The 16,724-nt window shown below is 38.6% G+C and overlaps 2 protein-coding genes across 5 annotated transcripts in view; both read left to right on the plus strand.

Annotated features, from left to right (window-relative positions):
* Window positions 1–1,215: 1,215 nt before the first annotated feature.
* On the plus strand, window positions 1,216–15,724 carry LSM6 (LSM6 homolog, U6 small nuclear RNA and mRNA degradation associated). 2 transcript variants are annotated; one of them, XM_055276052.2, is made up of 5 exons: window positions 1,216–1,342; window positions 2,625–2,725; window positions 8,372–8,475; window positions 12,754–12,867; window positions 15,412–15,724. In XM_055276052.2, the coding sequence occupies exons 3-5, from the start codon at window positions 8,382–8,384 to the stop codon at window positions 15,444–15,446; spliced, it is 243 nt and encodes an 80-aa protein (XP_055132027.1). In that variant the 5' UTR covers window positions 1,216–1,342; window positions 2,625–2,725; window positions 8,372–8,381; the 3' UTR covers window positions 15,447–15,724. The 2 variants fall into 2 exon arrangements, with proteins under 2 accessions (XP_055132027.1, XP_055132026.1); XM_055276051.2 differs by lacking the exon at window positions 2,625–2,725.
* Window positions 15,725–15,827: 103 nt separating this feature from the next.
* The window catches only part of REELD1 (reeler domain containing 1), a 49,452-nt gene continuing 48,555 nt past the window's right edge, over window positions 15,828–16,724 (plus strand). For 2 of the 3 annotated variants that reach the window (XM_063638228.1, XM_063638229.1), the window contains exon 1: window positions 15,828–16,723. The gene's annotated coding sequence lies outside the window, so the exon portion shown is untranslated. The remainder of the gene's footprint in view (window position 16,724) is intronic. The other variant, XM_063638230.1, reaches the window with a different exon arrangement.

The following is a 16,724-nucleotide window of genomic DNA, read 5'->3' on the forward strand; positions in this document are numbered from 1 at the left end:
GTTAATGGCTCGGTTAGGGCTCTGTAGGAAAGGGAAAGAAGTTTGAATTTAAAATTTTCTTTTTTTTTTTTTTAAATAATTTAAACAACCAGTAAGGAATGTGCAATTTGATGTCTTTTGCAAGGAAAGTTTTTAGGAACAGGGCTTTTTATCCTACTATGTTTGTTCTTTGCAAACAATTATTTGATTTAAATGGTACTTTTCTTAAAATTTTTATTTACATTGTATTTTATATTGCAAGAACTTCAAATACAGCCCTCTCAATAAATCAGTAACTGTTTGGTCTTTACCCAAACTGAGCTTTTATAGAAGGATGTAAAGAAGTCTCTATTCTTTACCAAATCATATCCAGTTGTTTTCTGTCCTGATATCAATCAAAAGTTTATTTCTTCTGCCTTTAACCAAAAGAAGGTTACAATGGAGGAACTCTTTATCTTCGAAAAAAATTCTGCATCTTAGATTTTATAACACCTAATGGGGTTAAGGATCTGTGTTGGAAGGTCTTATCACTCTGTGTATAGTGTTACAAATCATAAATATAATTAAAGTATAAGTTTTCAGCTGATGAGAGTATATGTGGAGGAGGAAAAAGGAATCAAGTCCTGGTGTAACAGTTCTCTTCTTTTTCCCCTCCAATTCCATTAATAGAAAGAGTATTGAGAATTCATGCAAAATTCCAAACCAAGTTCCCATAGTAGCACTTAAATAAGTCTGCACACCATTTCCAACAGGAACTAGTAATGTAACACAATTAATGTCATTATAATTTGGAGTTACTTGAGTGATTTTGATTATTTTTGTATCAATTAACATGGCCATGGAAACAGTCTCTTGCTAAAATGGCTTAAGTCTTCACACATTTAATCAATATCCAGAGGTAGATTTAAAGACTTGAGGTGTTTCATTTATTTATTTATTTGCTTTAAACTATTCAAGGACGTTTCTGGGTACACAATGCCGTTACTTAAACAGTAAATTCCAGTTTCCTATGACTTCAAGTTATTTTTTACACTTCTGTAAATAAATCCTGCCCAAAAGATCACTTCTAGTTTCCTGGATTTTTGTTTTTGTTTTGTATTGTATTTGTTTTGTATTCAGATTTCTGTTAGAGGAACTCCATTGCACCAATTTTGCTACTAGACAAACCGGGATTCTTGGATTTGCGCGCTTTGGCGCTGACAGGCTTTTTCGGCCCCAGCGGGCTGCCGTAGCAGAGAAGAGCACTGATTGGCTGAGGCAGAAAAGTGCCGCCGCCTCGGCGCTTTCGGTTTTGGCTGGGATCATCCGCGGCGGCCGGGCTCCTGGGGCGCCTGGAGTGAGGGTTCTGGATCCCGCCCGCTAGGTGAGCCGCACAGCTGCACGGGTCGACGACGGGGCCGGGCGCAGCCCCAGGTTCGGTGCCCCAGTGTTCAGTCGCGCTGTGGAGTGGCGGCTGCAGCGGCCCTAGGCTGGGCGAGGCAGCCCTGGAAAGGGCCTGCGGGGAACGGGCTGGGGCTCCGGGAAGGGACCGCTGGGTGGCGGGTCCCCGCGAAATGCCGCGTCCAAGCTCTCCGCGCACGGAATGGCCGGGATAGGTCTGATGGTGGGCGCCGGGACCTCCCTCAGCGAGGCGCCTAGACTGCGCAGAGAGGAGCGGCACCGTCCCGGCTCCCACCGAGTTGGCGTCCGAGACCAATTCAGGTTGTTGAAGTTCCCCAGGGAGCCCCGACGCTAATCCCAGGATCCGGGCGCACCCAGGCCTAGGCTTCGCCAGTCTTCCAGGGCTTCAGGGAATCGCGAACCCTCCCCTACATCGGGGTGGCTGCGCCTGACCACAGGAATTAAGGGCTAGACTCGCCTGTCTTACCGAGTTGTCAGGTCGAGGAACCGGTTGTATGGTCTTAAGTCCTATCGCCCGAGGTTTTCTGTGCGTACGCGTGTCCGCACACCTGCATAGCAGGCATTTTTAAAGTGTGTTGGATTAGGATGATGCGGATTACCCTACCCCACTGCTTTTAGTAATACGTGACTATTGTAGAAAATTGCAAACATAGAAGACCTTAGTGAAGAAAATAATATTGACTGAACCCTTTCACCTACGATCATTTTCTCTTGTATGTGCTAGCTTCTACTTGAGCTAAGAGTGTACAAGTTTAATCACTTCAGAGTATAGTTTTCCACTTCCATTTAAAAACTCTTCGTAAATATTATTCTAATTTTGTATCTTCTTTTGATTGTCCCATCATCGTGGGTCCCAGTGTAGGTCCCATAAATTATTCAGTCATTTCCCAATTGTGGGACATTAGATTGTTTTTGAATTTTTGCATTATCTTAGCATCCCAGATAATACTTTGATAAACTTCTTCCACCTATTTTTTAGACTACTTCCTTGGACTAGATTCGCAGAAGTGAAATTATCAGATTAGATGCTGTCATCTGTAAGGTCTGTTTTAGGCCTTCATACACATTGCTGCAGTGTTTTCCAAAAAAGTTTTAGAGGTGTTTGGCAATTTTAGTTGCTTGAACATTGTGCAGAAATCTTGAGAGGCTTGTGTTTGTGGTGTGTGTGTGTGTGTCACTGGAGTTAATGCGTTAGACTACCTGAATGTTAAGTGGTCATCTGGCATAACTCCCTTATTTTGCAGATGAGGAACCTGGGGCCATGAGAAGTGAAATGAGTTATCCAAGTCACACAGCTAATTAAGTAGCAGAGCTGGGATTAGAACTCAGGTTTCCTGCCTCCCAAGTGAGTATTCTGTGCTGTATCAGGCAGTCTCTCACTGAACTGTGGCATGGTAGATACTAGAATTTAAAAATTTGTTTACATCACTTGGATTATTCTCTCCTTTTAAAAGTGGACTAACAGATTTTAATCATCGGAGAGACCTGTAACACTGAAAAATTGGAAAGTGATCATTTTCATGGCCAAGACTAGAAATCCATTATTTAGAATGGCAACCCTTTCAAGATTTTGACAGTTGTTTTCAAGTTCCCTATATGTTAGAATAAAACATCCCTGATTAATTATAATCTATACTGCATCATTTGGTTAGAATGTAGCTTTTGGTTATCATTTGCTGTACCTTGGAGATTTCTTTAAAACTCCTCACTTTAAAACCAAAGAACAATTTTATTTTTATTTTTTAATTTTTTTTTAGGGCTTATAGCAGAGATTCTCAACTTCCATTGACATTTTGGGCTGGACAGTCCTTTGTTGTGAGGGCCGTTCTGTTGTAAAATGTTTAGCAACATCCCTGGTCTCTACCCACTAGTATAGCAGTAGGACCACCTTCCTCAGTCATGACAGTTCAGTGTCCCCAGATATTTCCAAATGTCCCTGAGCAGGGTGGGGCGGGGTTGGGGGGACTGCCCTAGATGAGAACCATTTGCTTATAGAAATTATCTGGAGAACTTTATAAAATGTAAAATACAGTGCCTTTACCTGAGTAGACTTTGGGAATCTGCATTTTAACAAGCATCTCTAGATTTGGAAACAGCTGGTTCTTGAATGACAGAAACAGTTGTTTTCTCCGTTTTTGGTGGTGATAATAGAGATTACTTGGTTAGTATTTGTTGAAGTACATGCATGATCCTACTAGTCACTGTATCCGTAGTTTGGGCTGGTGGGGGCTGGACAGGGATTTTGCTTGGCACTGGCCTTGAATGTCTCTTCCACAGACTTGGGTAGTGTGCTTAGGTACCAGGGATACCAAGTGAGTAAGATATTTTCCCTGTCCCCAAGAAGCTTAAAACTCACACGGGAGACCAGTCAGCAAATGGAAAAATTGTGAAACAGCCTGATAAGGGCCATGACTGAGAGTGGAAAGAGGTGCTCTGAGTGGACTCACTTCGCTTTTGGGAGAGAGGGAGAGAAGTAGCCCCTGCTGCTCAGGAAGGAGGGGTTGGTATGAAGCCTTCAAAAGACAGCGAGGCACTCCACTGTGTCAGAAGGGAGGATTTAGAGAGCTGTTCTCCGTATCTGATTGCCTTCTCAGACACTGATCTATTAGTCTAGTGCTGCAATTACTTGGATTGTAATGTTTCCTTCCAGTTTTTTGCTTTTCAAATTTTTTTCACCCTCAACTGTAAATACGCTAGGAGTAGGTAAAAACTTACAGGTAAACGTTGCCAAGAAATAAGGATTTTCATGTCTTCTGCTCAGTGGCATAACTCAAATCACATGACATAGATTTCTTTGTGTTTGTCCATTGTATTTCTCTGAGGCTAATTTACAGCATTTTGTCACGTTAGGTATTTTTTTTCCCCAGTGCTGCTACTCTCCAACTGGATTTCTCACCGCCTCTATTGCGATTCCCCAAGATTTAACCAGAGAATCTTAACATATTCAGAAGGGCAGCTGTACCTGTGAAAGGGCTTGGGCTTTGGGGTCAGCCTTGGCTTTGCTTTCCATCTCACAGGGTTTCTCCGTAAATTGCTTATGAATCTAACGCTGGTAGCACATAGTTGGATTAATAAAAGTTCTTTTTTTTCTTCATTCTTTTACCAAAAAGAAAAAAATTCCCTGCAGGGCACTTTGCAGATGTTTTCATACTAGACCTCTCAGTAGCTTCTGACAGAAAATATACTGCCTTTGACTTAATAGTCATTTATGAAAATAGGTCATTTAAAACAAACCTGAGTAGGAGTCAGGGGAGGGAGAGGAGGTATAGAGAGTGATTATGACTTTAATTTTGAAAGGAGAAGTTTTACCAGGGTGACCCTGAAGAAAAGTCTTTTTCCTCTTATGTGTTTATAGTTCAAGAGACTCATCTCTTGCTTCAGAAATTGTCAGAACTGTTCCTTCTGCCTTATCCAGTTTAAAAGATGAAAACTTAAAATTACTTGAGCCAAGTGATGGGAAAAATTGTGGTGTCAAGACCAATTTACTCATACAAAATGGATTTATGGGCAAGTCATCAAGTAACAGGGAGTACCAAGGAAGCCTAATGAAGACTAATGTAAAAGATACGGCTTTCCTAAAGTGATGGATAAAATGTGTTTGAGGCAACTCATATACTCTTTTCCAAATAACCTTAGAAGTATTTTTTTTCCAAGAGGTTTAGTAGAATGTAGATATTCTAGAGAACAGATGAGAAGCTTGTGAGCCCCTCTTGTCATGTGGCTTACAGTAATTTGAGGGAGAAAAGACCCACATAAAGAATACAAAAGAGGGCATAGCAACAGGTTATAGCAAATAAAATCAAATGCCAAACTGTGTGATGCCAAAAGTAGGTGAGATGGGCATCTCCACTCTGCTATGGAAAGTAGAGAGTGGAACCCAAGCAAGTTCCTGCTTAAAACCCCTGTTTCCTATCATTGACAACAGTATTTCCCCTTGCCAGTTATTTCTTAGGCTTGTTCAAACAGATTGCTGGTTCCTACCCCAGAACTACTGAGTAAAATCTCCAGCTGATCCTAATGATTCAAGTTTGGGAAACTGACCCAGAGCCTCAACTCCGTGCTCCCTGTGAATGTGGCACAGCTCCCTGCTGCAGAGGCATCTCCTCCTTGCCTATGTAGATTTTACGTTCTACCCAGACACAGGTTCCGTGCCTTTTCTGACTTCTCTTCTTTCAGCTGGGAAGTGACGCCTTTTCCTTCAAACTCAGCTCAGGTGTTACTTCCAAAAATTCTTCTTTGATCTGCCAAGCCTGGGGTAAGAGAGTGTTCTCTGCCCTTTTGTGCACACTTCTGTCAGAATACATATCACCTTTGTAAAATTCTCCATTTACATGTTTTTTGCCCTCTCTGGAATGTAAACTCTGAGGGCTTAAGGCCTTGTCTTTATGTTATATTCCCCAGTCCTGTGTGCCTGAACTTGACAGGTGCTCCGTGAAAGTTGGAAGTGTTGATTGCCTTCAGGAAGAGATTGATGTTAATTGGAATACCGATAAGGCATAATGGACAAGGCATTATCTTTGGTGAGCTTAGAAGAACATATCTGTGTTTTTAAAAAGGTGTGGAAATTAATAATACCTTTAAAATAACCTATACTGTCAAGCAACTGATAGTCAAGATTTGCATTCTTTTTTCTGACAGTTATTAACTCTTTCCAGCTTTTGCTTTTCAAATGTTTTTAATCTGAAATTGTAAATACTCTATGAGTAGGTGAAATTAGTAATAATTAAAGTAGTTAATAATATCTCTGTGAACTAGAATCGCATTAAAAAGCATTTTAGTGGTTTTTAACACAAAATAGCTACTTTTATCTCAGTTTTATATATGATGAAACTGTGGCATAATGGGATTTAGCATCTGTGATAGGAAATGAACCTGACTCATCTCTGAGTATCAGGCCTTCAGAGTTAATATTCTCTCTAGATGTGTTCAGCCTCAAAACAGCACATGTTCAAAACGTAAGGCAGTTTATAGATGAATGGAAATATTTGTATATTTTCACTAAACTCATTAAAGGTACTGAATCTGTTACAGTATTTATTTTGTAGTTTTTCACTTTGTACTCAGAACAGTATAAATAAAATTGCTGTGTGATCTGAGTCCTGAAGGAAAAGTGGTTGTCCTGAATAGTAGTTGTAATTGTAATAGTAGTTATAATTGTAGTTATCTACTGAGATTGTGGAGCTAAAAAAATGAGCTGGAAATTCAATGGAAAAGTTAAATTGACATTTGTTGAGCAAAATAATTACTTTATCGCATTTTAAAAACATCTTTCAAACCTTGGGGGCAGTGTAGATTGTCCAAATGATAGCCCAAAATTCAAAAATAATTTCTGAAATTTGTATTTTCTTTTATTTGACTTAGAATGTTGAATTTTCTTGGCTAAAGAAAATTACTTAAATTACGATTGCGTTTGTTTACTCACACTCTTTAAATGAGTTTAAATTCTCCTAGATTTTAAGTTCTTTAAGGGCTGAGCCTTTGTGTATGACATGTTTTTGAATTTCCTTGCTCAGTATGTACATGTACATATTTGTTGATCCCAGTAACCTAGAGTTCCAGCTTACTACAACTGCTGATCCTGTATGAATTCACTATGAGAACATCTCCAAATAATCCTTCTCCACACTGACTCAGATTATTGAGGGGATGGACTTAGAATGAAATAAGCATAATGGAAGAATGTTTAATGAAAAAATAATGGAAGAATGTTTAAGGAAAAAATGGCATTGAAAACAAAAGAACAGCTTGAGTTCTTGAAGGGAATCCTTAAAATACTGTATCCATACTAATTTTTAAGTCTCAGTGCTATATAGCTGCTGAATAATAGTGATGCTGAATTTGACTGAAACAGAAAAATTAATTTCTGAAATATTTTTACTCAGTTTTTTGCTTAACTACAGTTTCATTAACTTGCCAACATATTTTGAAAAAGAGCTATTTTATATGAAAAGATGCGTTTTGAAAGGAGTGATGTGCAGCTTTGCATGTCTGATACTGTTGATTTGGGTGTGTAATGCTATCTCTTTTTCTATGTTGGACTTTTACTGTACTTGAGTTTTAAGACTGTTTTTTCTTCATTATTTAGAGCGCATATCTGCTATAGTCATAATAGGGTAATTAAAAATCTTTGGCTGTGTTATTGACTTCCAGAAGGCTGTTTAAGGTTGTGATTAAAAGTATGCGGTGGCTATCCACTTTCTAGCTGTGTGACCTTGAGCAGAGTGTTTAATCTGTGTCTTTTTCTTCATGTGTAAAATGAGGATAAAAACAATACCTGCCTTTTAGGGTAGAGCAATTTAAATGTATTAATACATATAAGGTTCTTGGAAAAGTGATGGCATATAGTACACTCAAAATTACCTTTAGATTATAATTCTTTTCAGAGATACCATTTAGGCATCAGTTGTTCATAAATGTGTCTATCCTATATAATACAGACTTTAAAATGGGGCTGATTTGAACTTGAATATTCCGTCACATTCGGGAACAAATTATTTAATCTTTCTGTGCCTTTACTTTTCATCAGCAAAATGAGGGTATTAAGACCTTCTTCCCAGGGTTCTTGTAAAGATGAAATGTGATAGTGTTTACAAAGACCTTAACAGAATGCTCTGCATAAAATAACCAACCACTCACTGAATGGAAGTGGTAGTGGTTGTAATGGGTATACTGACTATGTGTCAGGCAGTAATGATAAGTGATTAAGAGCAGGTGCTTCGTAAACACAGGACTTTCCCTAATGAGACTATGCCATGGCATTGTGGGAACTGAATAAGATAATGCATGTAGAATGTTTAGCTTAGTATCTGGCTCATAGTAAGTACTGAAAACGTGTTAGCTGTCATGTAGTAGCAGTGGAGTAATATGCGTCTTCTCATGTGGTCCTTTGATACTTCATTTTCTGTTAAGTATGTTAAGGGCTTTAAGGGTTTTGTTGAATAATCAGCTTTGGTCTTTACCTTTTATTATTCCTTTTCATATTTTGATTTAGGATTATTAAAATGAGTCTTCGGAAGCAAACCCCTAGTGACTTCTTAAAGCAAATCATTGGACGACCAGTTGTGGTAAAATTAAATTCTGGAGTGGATTATCGAGGTAATACTTTCATGTTTCATCCTCACTGGTGTAACTGAATAAGTAAATGTGACTTACTGATTTTTATTAACCTCTTAAATATACCCAATAGATCAAAAAAGTACTGGTCATCAGTAGTTTTTATGCATATATCTTTTTCTGCCTCAGATCATTCCTTTTAGAAGGACAACTCTGACAGTATAGCATGTGCTTCTGCCTTTCAGTGTGATTTGTGTGACTTCTGTCTCGTCTCTCTGCTTTGAGATCATATGTGCCTAAGTTCCCTGGTAATAGCCAGGTATTCGTAGTGAACTCAGGTATGAACAACTCAACTGAAGAACTTCTTGGTGCAGCAGCATTTGTTTTTGCAGGAGTATTCAAGATTGGCAAGCAGCTATTGAGTATCATTTTACAACCTGAATGTCCCACTCATAACGTATAATGTGTGGGGCGACAGGGTGAGACTCTGTCTCAAAAAAAAAAATGTCTTTCTGTTCTTGGAGAGAATATTATTTTTAAGAGGCTGCAATGCTTTTGAAATTAATTTTATAGGAAGAATAGTTTCAAATTCCATTTTTTAAAGTTACTGAATTTCTTATCTTCCACAGCCAAGGTATGTTAAGTTACCTGAAATATTTGACAGGTGTAGCTATAACTGATTCATTAACAGAGGGACGTGGTCTCTTGGGTTGCTATAACAGAATACCACAGACTGGGTCATTTTTATTTTCATTTTTTGCGTTTTTTTATTATTTATTTCAGTAGTTTTTGGGGTGCAGGTGGTTTTTTTGTTACATAGATAACGTTCTTTAGCGGTGGTTTCTGAGATTTTGGTGCACCCGTCACGTGAGCACTGTACACTAGACTGGGTAATTTTCTTTTCTTTTCTTTTTTTCTTTTTTTTTTTTTTTTTGAGATGGAGTCTCGCTCTGTCGCCCAGGCTGGAGTGCAGTGGTGCAATCTCGGCTCACTGCAAGCTCCGCCTCTAGACTGGGAAATTTTCAACAACAGGTTTAATTTCTCACAGTTCTGGTGGCTGGGAAATCCAAGATCAAGGTGCCAGCAGGTTCAGTTGTCTGGTGAGGGCTACATCCTCCGGAGAGGAGGAATGCTGAGTTCTCACGTGGCAGAAGGCAGAGGGCAAACCAGCACACTGCATGAAGCCTTTTTTTTATGCAGGCCTTCATCCCATTAATGGGCAAGTCCCCATGGTGTGCTTGCTTCTTAAAGGCCCCCACCTCTTAATACTGTCCCATTGTCAAACACCTGAATTTTGGAGGGGACACATTCAAACCATAGCACAGGGTTTTGTGGCCTTTTCTTGGTCTTTTTTCTGAATAATTAATAATCATAGTAATCTCTTGAGTTTTTTCCTTTGAAATCTCTATTGATTATCCTCACCTAGTAAAGGAGGAGCTAGGACTCAAGTTCAGGCTCGGCTCATAGGCCTTGTTAAGAAACCACTCTGGTGATTATGTACTCCTTTAGCTTCTTGACATTAATAACATATCTCCAGTTTAATTTTATTTTTATAGTAAAATTAATGGATTCATACGGAATACTGAGGTACTGTAATGTCTCCATGTACTGCCTCTCACCTGCGAACTTTTGATGGGCCCATAGGAAGTAATAGACTTCTGGGGGTTTTAATCTGTTTGACAGTTGATTAAAGTGAAGACATTGTGTTCAATATCTTCTCAGTACTCACTTTATTGAAAAGATGAACCAGCCTGACTGTTTTTCTCTGTACTCTTTAGGGAAAATTTTTCTATTTATAAAGGCAATACGTGTTTTAGTTTTGTTTTAATTTTAGAATTGTAAAAGGAAATAATAGAGAAAAGTATATAGAAGAAAGCCAAGGATCACCAATGCTACTGTCCAGAGATGGTTTACCAGTTTTGACCTCTATTTAAGCATAATTTGACATAAATGGAATCAACTGTACATGCAACCTGATTTTTTTTTTTAAACGTTGAAACAGTACATTTAGTTTTGTGACAATATAGAGGGTTTAATGGCTGCATAGGAATCTCTTGTGTGACTGTACCATAGTTTTGTTTTTACTTTTAACCAATTTCCTATTAATGGACATTTAGGTGTTGACCAGTTTTTTGCCACTATAAACAACTCTTTTACTTTGACGTATATTGTGAAGTTGACCAAACATCTCTTTAGAATCAGTTCCCTGGGCTAGGATTTACAAGTCAGAGAGTATTCCATGGCCCTGCATCAGGGAACCTGAGTTTATCCTTCATGTTCTCACTAACTCTTGTATTAGTTTTTTTTCATCTTTTCCAATCTAATTGGCAACAAGTAGTATCTCATTCTACATATATTTTCTTTGTTTACTAGTGAGATTCAGGAGTCTTTCACATTGATAGTAACCATAATTTTTTTTCCTCTTATGAATGTCTGTTCATGGCCTTTATACTATTAAAGCAAAATGTTTTATACTATTAGATAGCCTTACTAAAGGAACGTGCTTATTTTGTGGTTTGCGAAACACCAAAAAGACCCCAAAACAAAACAACAACATACCAAAAAAAAAAAACAAAAAACAAAACTCCAACAACTCTCTGTAGCAGTTTCTCTTTGAGAAAATGTCTTGTTTTTGGTTATGTATAGTAGTTTATCTCATGGAAGGAAAGGGTTGTATTTCTAATCCTCTGGGCAGGTTTTTGTTTTTTGTTTGTTTGTTTTTGCCTTTGCTGTGAGAATAGATATTTTAATTAGAAGTGAACTCATTTTTTCATTTTTTTTTTTTTCTTTTTTGAGACCGAGTCTCACTCTTTCGCCCAGGCTGGAGTGCAGTGGCTCAGTCTTGGCTCACTGCAGCCTCTGCCTCCCAAGGTCAGACAATTCTCCTGCCTCAGCCTCCCAAGTAGCTGGGATTACAGGTACCCGCCACCATGCCTGGCTAATTTTTGTATTTTTAGTAGAGACGGGATTTTGCCGTGTTAGCCAAGCTGATCTTGAATTCCTGACCTCAAGTGATCTGCCTGCCTCTGCCTCCCAAAGTACTGGGATTACAGGCATGAGCCACTATGCCCAGCCTGGACATTTCATTTTAAAATTCTTTTCATTAGTTTTCAAACAGGTTTGCATATTGTGCCTCAGATTTTTCTTGCTCATTTATAATTGCGGTTTATATGTAAAATAATACAGCAGGAAATGAGCTAAAGTTGTAGCTTAAGCTTTCTTTTGCTAGGAAATAATTTTATTATTCACAATCCATTCTGGTTCTTTGAGAGTTTACCGCTTCTAGCAGAATTCTGGTAGATTAATGTCTTTTGCTGTCATTACACACACAATTTTGAAAGGAAACTTTTTTGTTTAGAGGATAATGGGGGCAGAGGCAGAGAGTGAGGAGCATATTAATGAAGTTAAGACATCAAATGAGAAACTATAGACTCGACTAATTGAATTGAATCTAGTATTTGTTTTTACTTAAATTTTTTTTTCTAGAAAATACCACTTTAAATTAGAGACAGAGTTAGAGGCTTACAGATTTTCATCTTTTGAAAAAGATTGTCAGGTCAAATTTTACAAAATTTATACCATCTTAACACAATTAAAGATTCACTCAAACTGTTTCCTTGAAAGCTCCCTCGAATGTTTTTGGCCATTTTCTCTATTAGTTTTGATTGGAAAATATTATAGCTGTAACAAAACAGAGCAAGATGTGTTATAATGCAATATGTTGCCCTATATTCTCAAGCTGCTCTTCACTGTGAGTCACAGCTTTAAGATGTTCTTTCGGGAGCACCTGCTGTCTCCTCTTCTATTATTTTAACAGATTGTGGAGACTTCCTTTTAACCCTGGAGTACATTCATCTGCTGCAGTAGATGTTGTAAAAGAATGAAATAAATCTGCCAGACCCGTATTTCACTTAGTGGCTAAAGTAGGAAATGCCACTGGAAGCAAGGATCATTTGTTCATGCATAATTGCCCACCTTGTGCTTAGCTTTCAAAGAATGGTATTTTTGCTGGAATAGTCTTATTCTCTTACTTGTTTGAATGCTTTAAAAGTTTCCGTGTGGTCATATGTACCATGAGGGAAGTGACAGTTTGTTGTTTTACCGGGTAGTAGTGGGTGCGTGACTGCCTTCCTAGACTTCATTCAGATTGGCATAGAGTTGTTTTGTGCTTAAGCTGTTGAGTTTCATTTATGGTGTGAATTTTTATATTAAGCATCTAAGAGCTAATGAATGAAGAGATTGTCTGCTCTACGGTATACCCTGTAATTTTCAACTTTTACTTGCCTCGTATATCTTCTTTTTGACTAAATACGTCTGCAGGGGTCCTGGCTTGCTTGGATGGCTACATGAATATAGCCCTGGAGCAGACAGAAGAATATGTAAATGGACAACTGAAGAATAAGTATGGGGATGCATTTATCCGAGGAAACAATGGTAACATTTCTTCACCCTACAGTACAGCATTCAAAATAAGCCTTTCTATTTATAATCCAGATCACCAAAGAGTTTTCTAGATAATTTCAAAGTCCAGTTTTAGGCTTGATTATTTTAAAATGCTTATATGTCAGATCTTCAGTTTGACCAGTTATTTTGTAGATACTTCATGGAATTTTGAAACTAAAATTCTCTCCTTCCCTTCCTTTAGTGATGAGGAACTGAGGGACATTGTTCTCCTGATCCGGAACCCTGCTCTCTCGAATATAGTGTAGTATGTCTCCCCAACACATATTCCTGCTTCTTGTAGCCTGGAAGTTGGAGCTGTAAGAATGGGCACTGTTTCCCTGCTGTCTTTGATTTGCATAATTTGGCAGTTCATCCTATTTGTCTCTTCTCTATTAAACATTCAGATGCTTTCTGTGCAGATTTGCATCCTTCAGTTTGGCAAAAATGGCAAAGTAGAAAAAGTTACTCAGTTTTTTAACAACTAATAAATTGCTATGATTTTTATAGTTATTTTTAAGTACCTAGTTTAAAAATGAAAATTATAATAAAGTCATATTTGTATTTTTGGTGGGGAGGGAAAGATATTGGAATTATGAGAATTACCCCACTTTTTGGTTCCATCTTCCAGATGAAACTCTGGGATTCTTGAGTTCATATTTTTTGTTGATTTCTTTAATTCTGGATGTTTTCAACCCCCTAAATAGTTGGATCTCTTTGCTATAAACTAAACTTTCTGACTTTTATAATAGAGTCTGTCCCCTGTGCTTACAGTACCTTATTTCTTTATATCATATTTTTACATACATTATTTCCTGGCTTTCTAGTCTTTTCTATTTATAGAATTATTTATCCTATTTTTCATGTCCTTATTTGACCTCCTCTTTTTCCTAAGAAATGTTATGATCTTGCCTCACCTCAAGACAGCTAATGGCAGCAGTCACCGGCAGGTTGGGTTCTGTGCGTGTTGATAGGGTAGATCCTTTAATGTGCACACTACCCCTAGGACTTGGGGGGCAGGGTTGGGGGGTGCTGTACTGGCATTCTGATGCTTCCCTTCATGTCACATTTCCCATGATGTAATCAGTGACACTCATCTTTAGACTCCCAAGTTCACATGATTGGCTCCTAAAGAGGATCTTGACTTATTTGATTGATCTGTGCTGTGTTCTTTGATGAAGACACCTTACTGTTCGCTTTGAGCAGACCTCTCAGAAGCCAAGTAGGCATGGAAGGTGGAAGGGAGAACCACCTCTAGTTTGGCCAAAGTGACCCAAGCATTTCATTTTGTTTCATTCCTACGGACCACACATCCTAAGAGTTCATGCTGGTAGTCGTGAGAGGACCACTAAGCAGAACATTGGGTAACACCAAAGTATGAGACTTTAACGGGAACTCAGAATAAGGACTTTGGTATCATTAAAAAATAAAAATAAAAAATAAACTCCTTAGCTCTTGTTTATCCTGTTGCAATTAAGAAGGTAAACAGCAAGTTTAGAGTTTGTATTGGGGAGATAGATGAAAATATGTTGTTTATTCTTAATTTGAGATCTAGCCTGGTTAAATTTACTGATTTACTTTCTGAAAAGCATCTTTTTTTTTTTTTTTTTTTCCTGAGATGAAGTCTCGCTCTGTGGCCCAGGCCAGAGTGTAGTTGTGCAATCTCAGCTCACTGCAGCCTCTGCCTCCCAAGCTCAAGCAGTCCTCCCACCTCAGCCTTCTAAGTCGCTGGGACTACAAGTGCATACCACCATGCGTGGCTAATTTTTTGTATTTTTGGTAGAAACGGGGTTTCACCATGTTGCCCAGGCTGGTCTCCAACTTCTGAGCTCAAGTGATCCACCCGCTTCAGCCTCCCAAAGTGCTAAGATTACAGGCGTGAGCCACCGTGTTCAGCCCTGAAAAGCATAATTCTTATACTTCTAACTATAAAGCATTCTTAGATGGGACTTTCACATATATTTTATTTTATCTTCCTGGTCACACTTTAAAGAGTCAATGAGACACATGGATGAGATTAGGACAGTTTTGTAAGACATCAAACCCGGGTGTAGATTCATAAAACTAGTCTTACAGTACTTCTAGAGTTAATTGAATGATATGAGAATTCTTTTTTTTTTTTTTTTTTTTTTTTTTTTTTTTTTTTTGAGACAGAGTCTCACTCTGTCGCCCAGGCTGGAGTGCAGTGGCACAATATCGGCTCACTGCAAGCTCCGCCTCCCGGGTTCACCACCATTCTCCTGCCTCAGCCTCTCCGAGTAGCTGGGACTACAGGTGCCCGCCACCACGCCCGGCTAATTTTTTCTATTTTTAGTAGAAACGGGGTTTCACCGTGGTCTCGATCTCCTGACCTTGTGATCCGCCCGCCTCGGCCTCCCAAAGTGCTGAGATTACAAGCGTGAGCCACCGCGCCCGGCGAGAATTGCTTTTAAACATCAGCTGTATCAGACCAAAATCTGTTGGCTTTTAAACTTGCTACTATATATACTTACAAGCAGGGTTTTTTAAATTTCAATTTATGTATTTTTTTCTTTTCAGTGTTGTACATCAGTACACAGAAGAGACGGATGTGAAGACACCAAGAGAGCAATGTTTTTCATAGTTGGATATATTTTTAATGAATTTTTTCTAATTTTTGCTTCTTTTGTGATACAATTTGTCCTGTTTTTATAATAGTTGGTGATTTTTCACTGATATGTGAGTAAGATAAATGTATACAATTGTAGATTTAATTGTGAAATGTTCTTTCACATTTAAGTTTCAGTCGTTTTTTTTACCTCGTTGTCAGTGTACAGAATGCTAAAATAATAAAAAAAAGACAAAATATACCTCTTCCTACAAGATAATTTAACTTCAGTTTTGAGGAGTGTCATTTCATTTGACTTGCTTTTCTTATCCAGCTAAAATGATGCATATATTTTGTATATTGTATGGGCATATAATTAAAACATTTTAGAGGTATCCTCCTTTATTGCATCCTTTTCTGTTCATACAAAATCCATGGGTGAATATGTTCTACAAAGGCATCCAGTTTCAGTCTGAAGCTACAAAAAGGGGCCACAGGATTAGAAGTTCAGCCACTGATTGAGTCACCTAAATAGAAAACAGAATTGGAAAGCTAAGAGTGCCACTTGCACATAAGGAGTGGGAATTTGAACTGAGGTGCTGGAGAAATCCTAAAGATGAACGAGATTTCAGTGAGGAGAAAGCCCTCCTGTCAGCAGTCCCCCTGCAATTAGACTTTTTAGGTTTCCCTGCTCCCTTTCAGGAGCATTGGCATCAACGTTATTCTCTCAGTTTATGAACACAGTAGGGAAGGGGCCATTCCTGTACATCTCTCACAGTCATATTAAAGTAAAGCCTAGAGTTTATAAACATAATTCAGGTTCTAATTGCTGAGCTGAGATTGGGAAAGAATTTTTCCTAACTCTTGCCTAGCAAGTGGCTATAGGGAGGCCTTTCTCAAAAATCAACTGTATTTGCCTGTGACATTGTCCAGGAACAGAGCACCAGGCTCTATGTTGCTTGGTACAAGGCAGCTCCTCTGGTTATATGACTCCTACTGAGAGGATTTTCACAATTCATTAATGAGCTTTCCACAACCCTGCTTTATTCTCCAAACAGTTTTACTCTGTCTCTAGGAACAACAAATATATCTGGGCACTGTGGTTGAATGAATACCAGACAATTGTGTGAATGTTGTATTGGACTTCCTCTTCCCTCCTTCCCTAATCTAAATAGCATTCCTATTTCAGGAGCCGGTGGTGTGATTTGAAACAACTGCTTGGTCGAAGGATGGGGGGCAGGATCAAGAAGGAGAGAGGGAAGGGGCAGTGCTGATTCTGGAGAGG

This window comes from Symphalangus syndactylus, chromosome 4, assembly GCF_028878055.3.
Source record: "Symphalangus syndactylus isolate Jambi chromosome 4, NHGRI_mSymSyn1-v2.1_pri, whole genome shotgun sequence".
NCBI lineage: Eukaryota > Metazoa > Chordata > Mammalia > Primates > Hylobatidae > Symphalangus > Symphalangus syndactylus.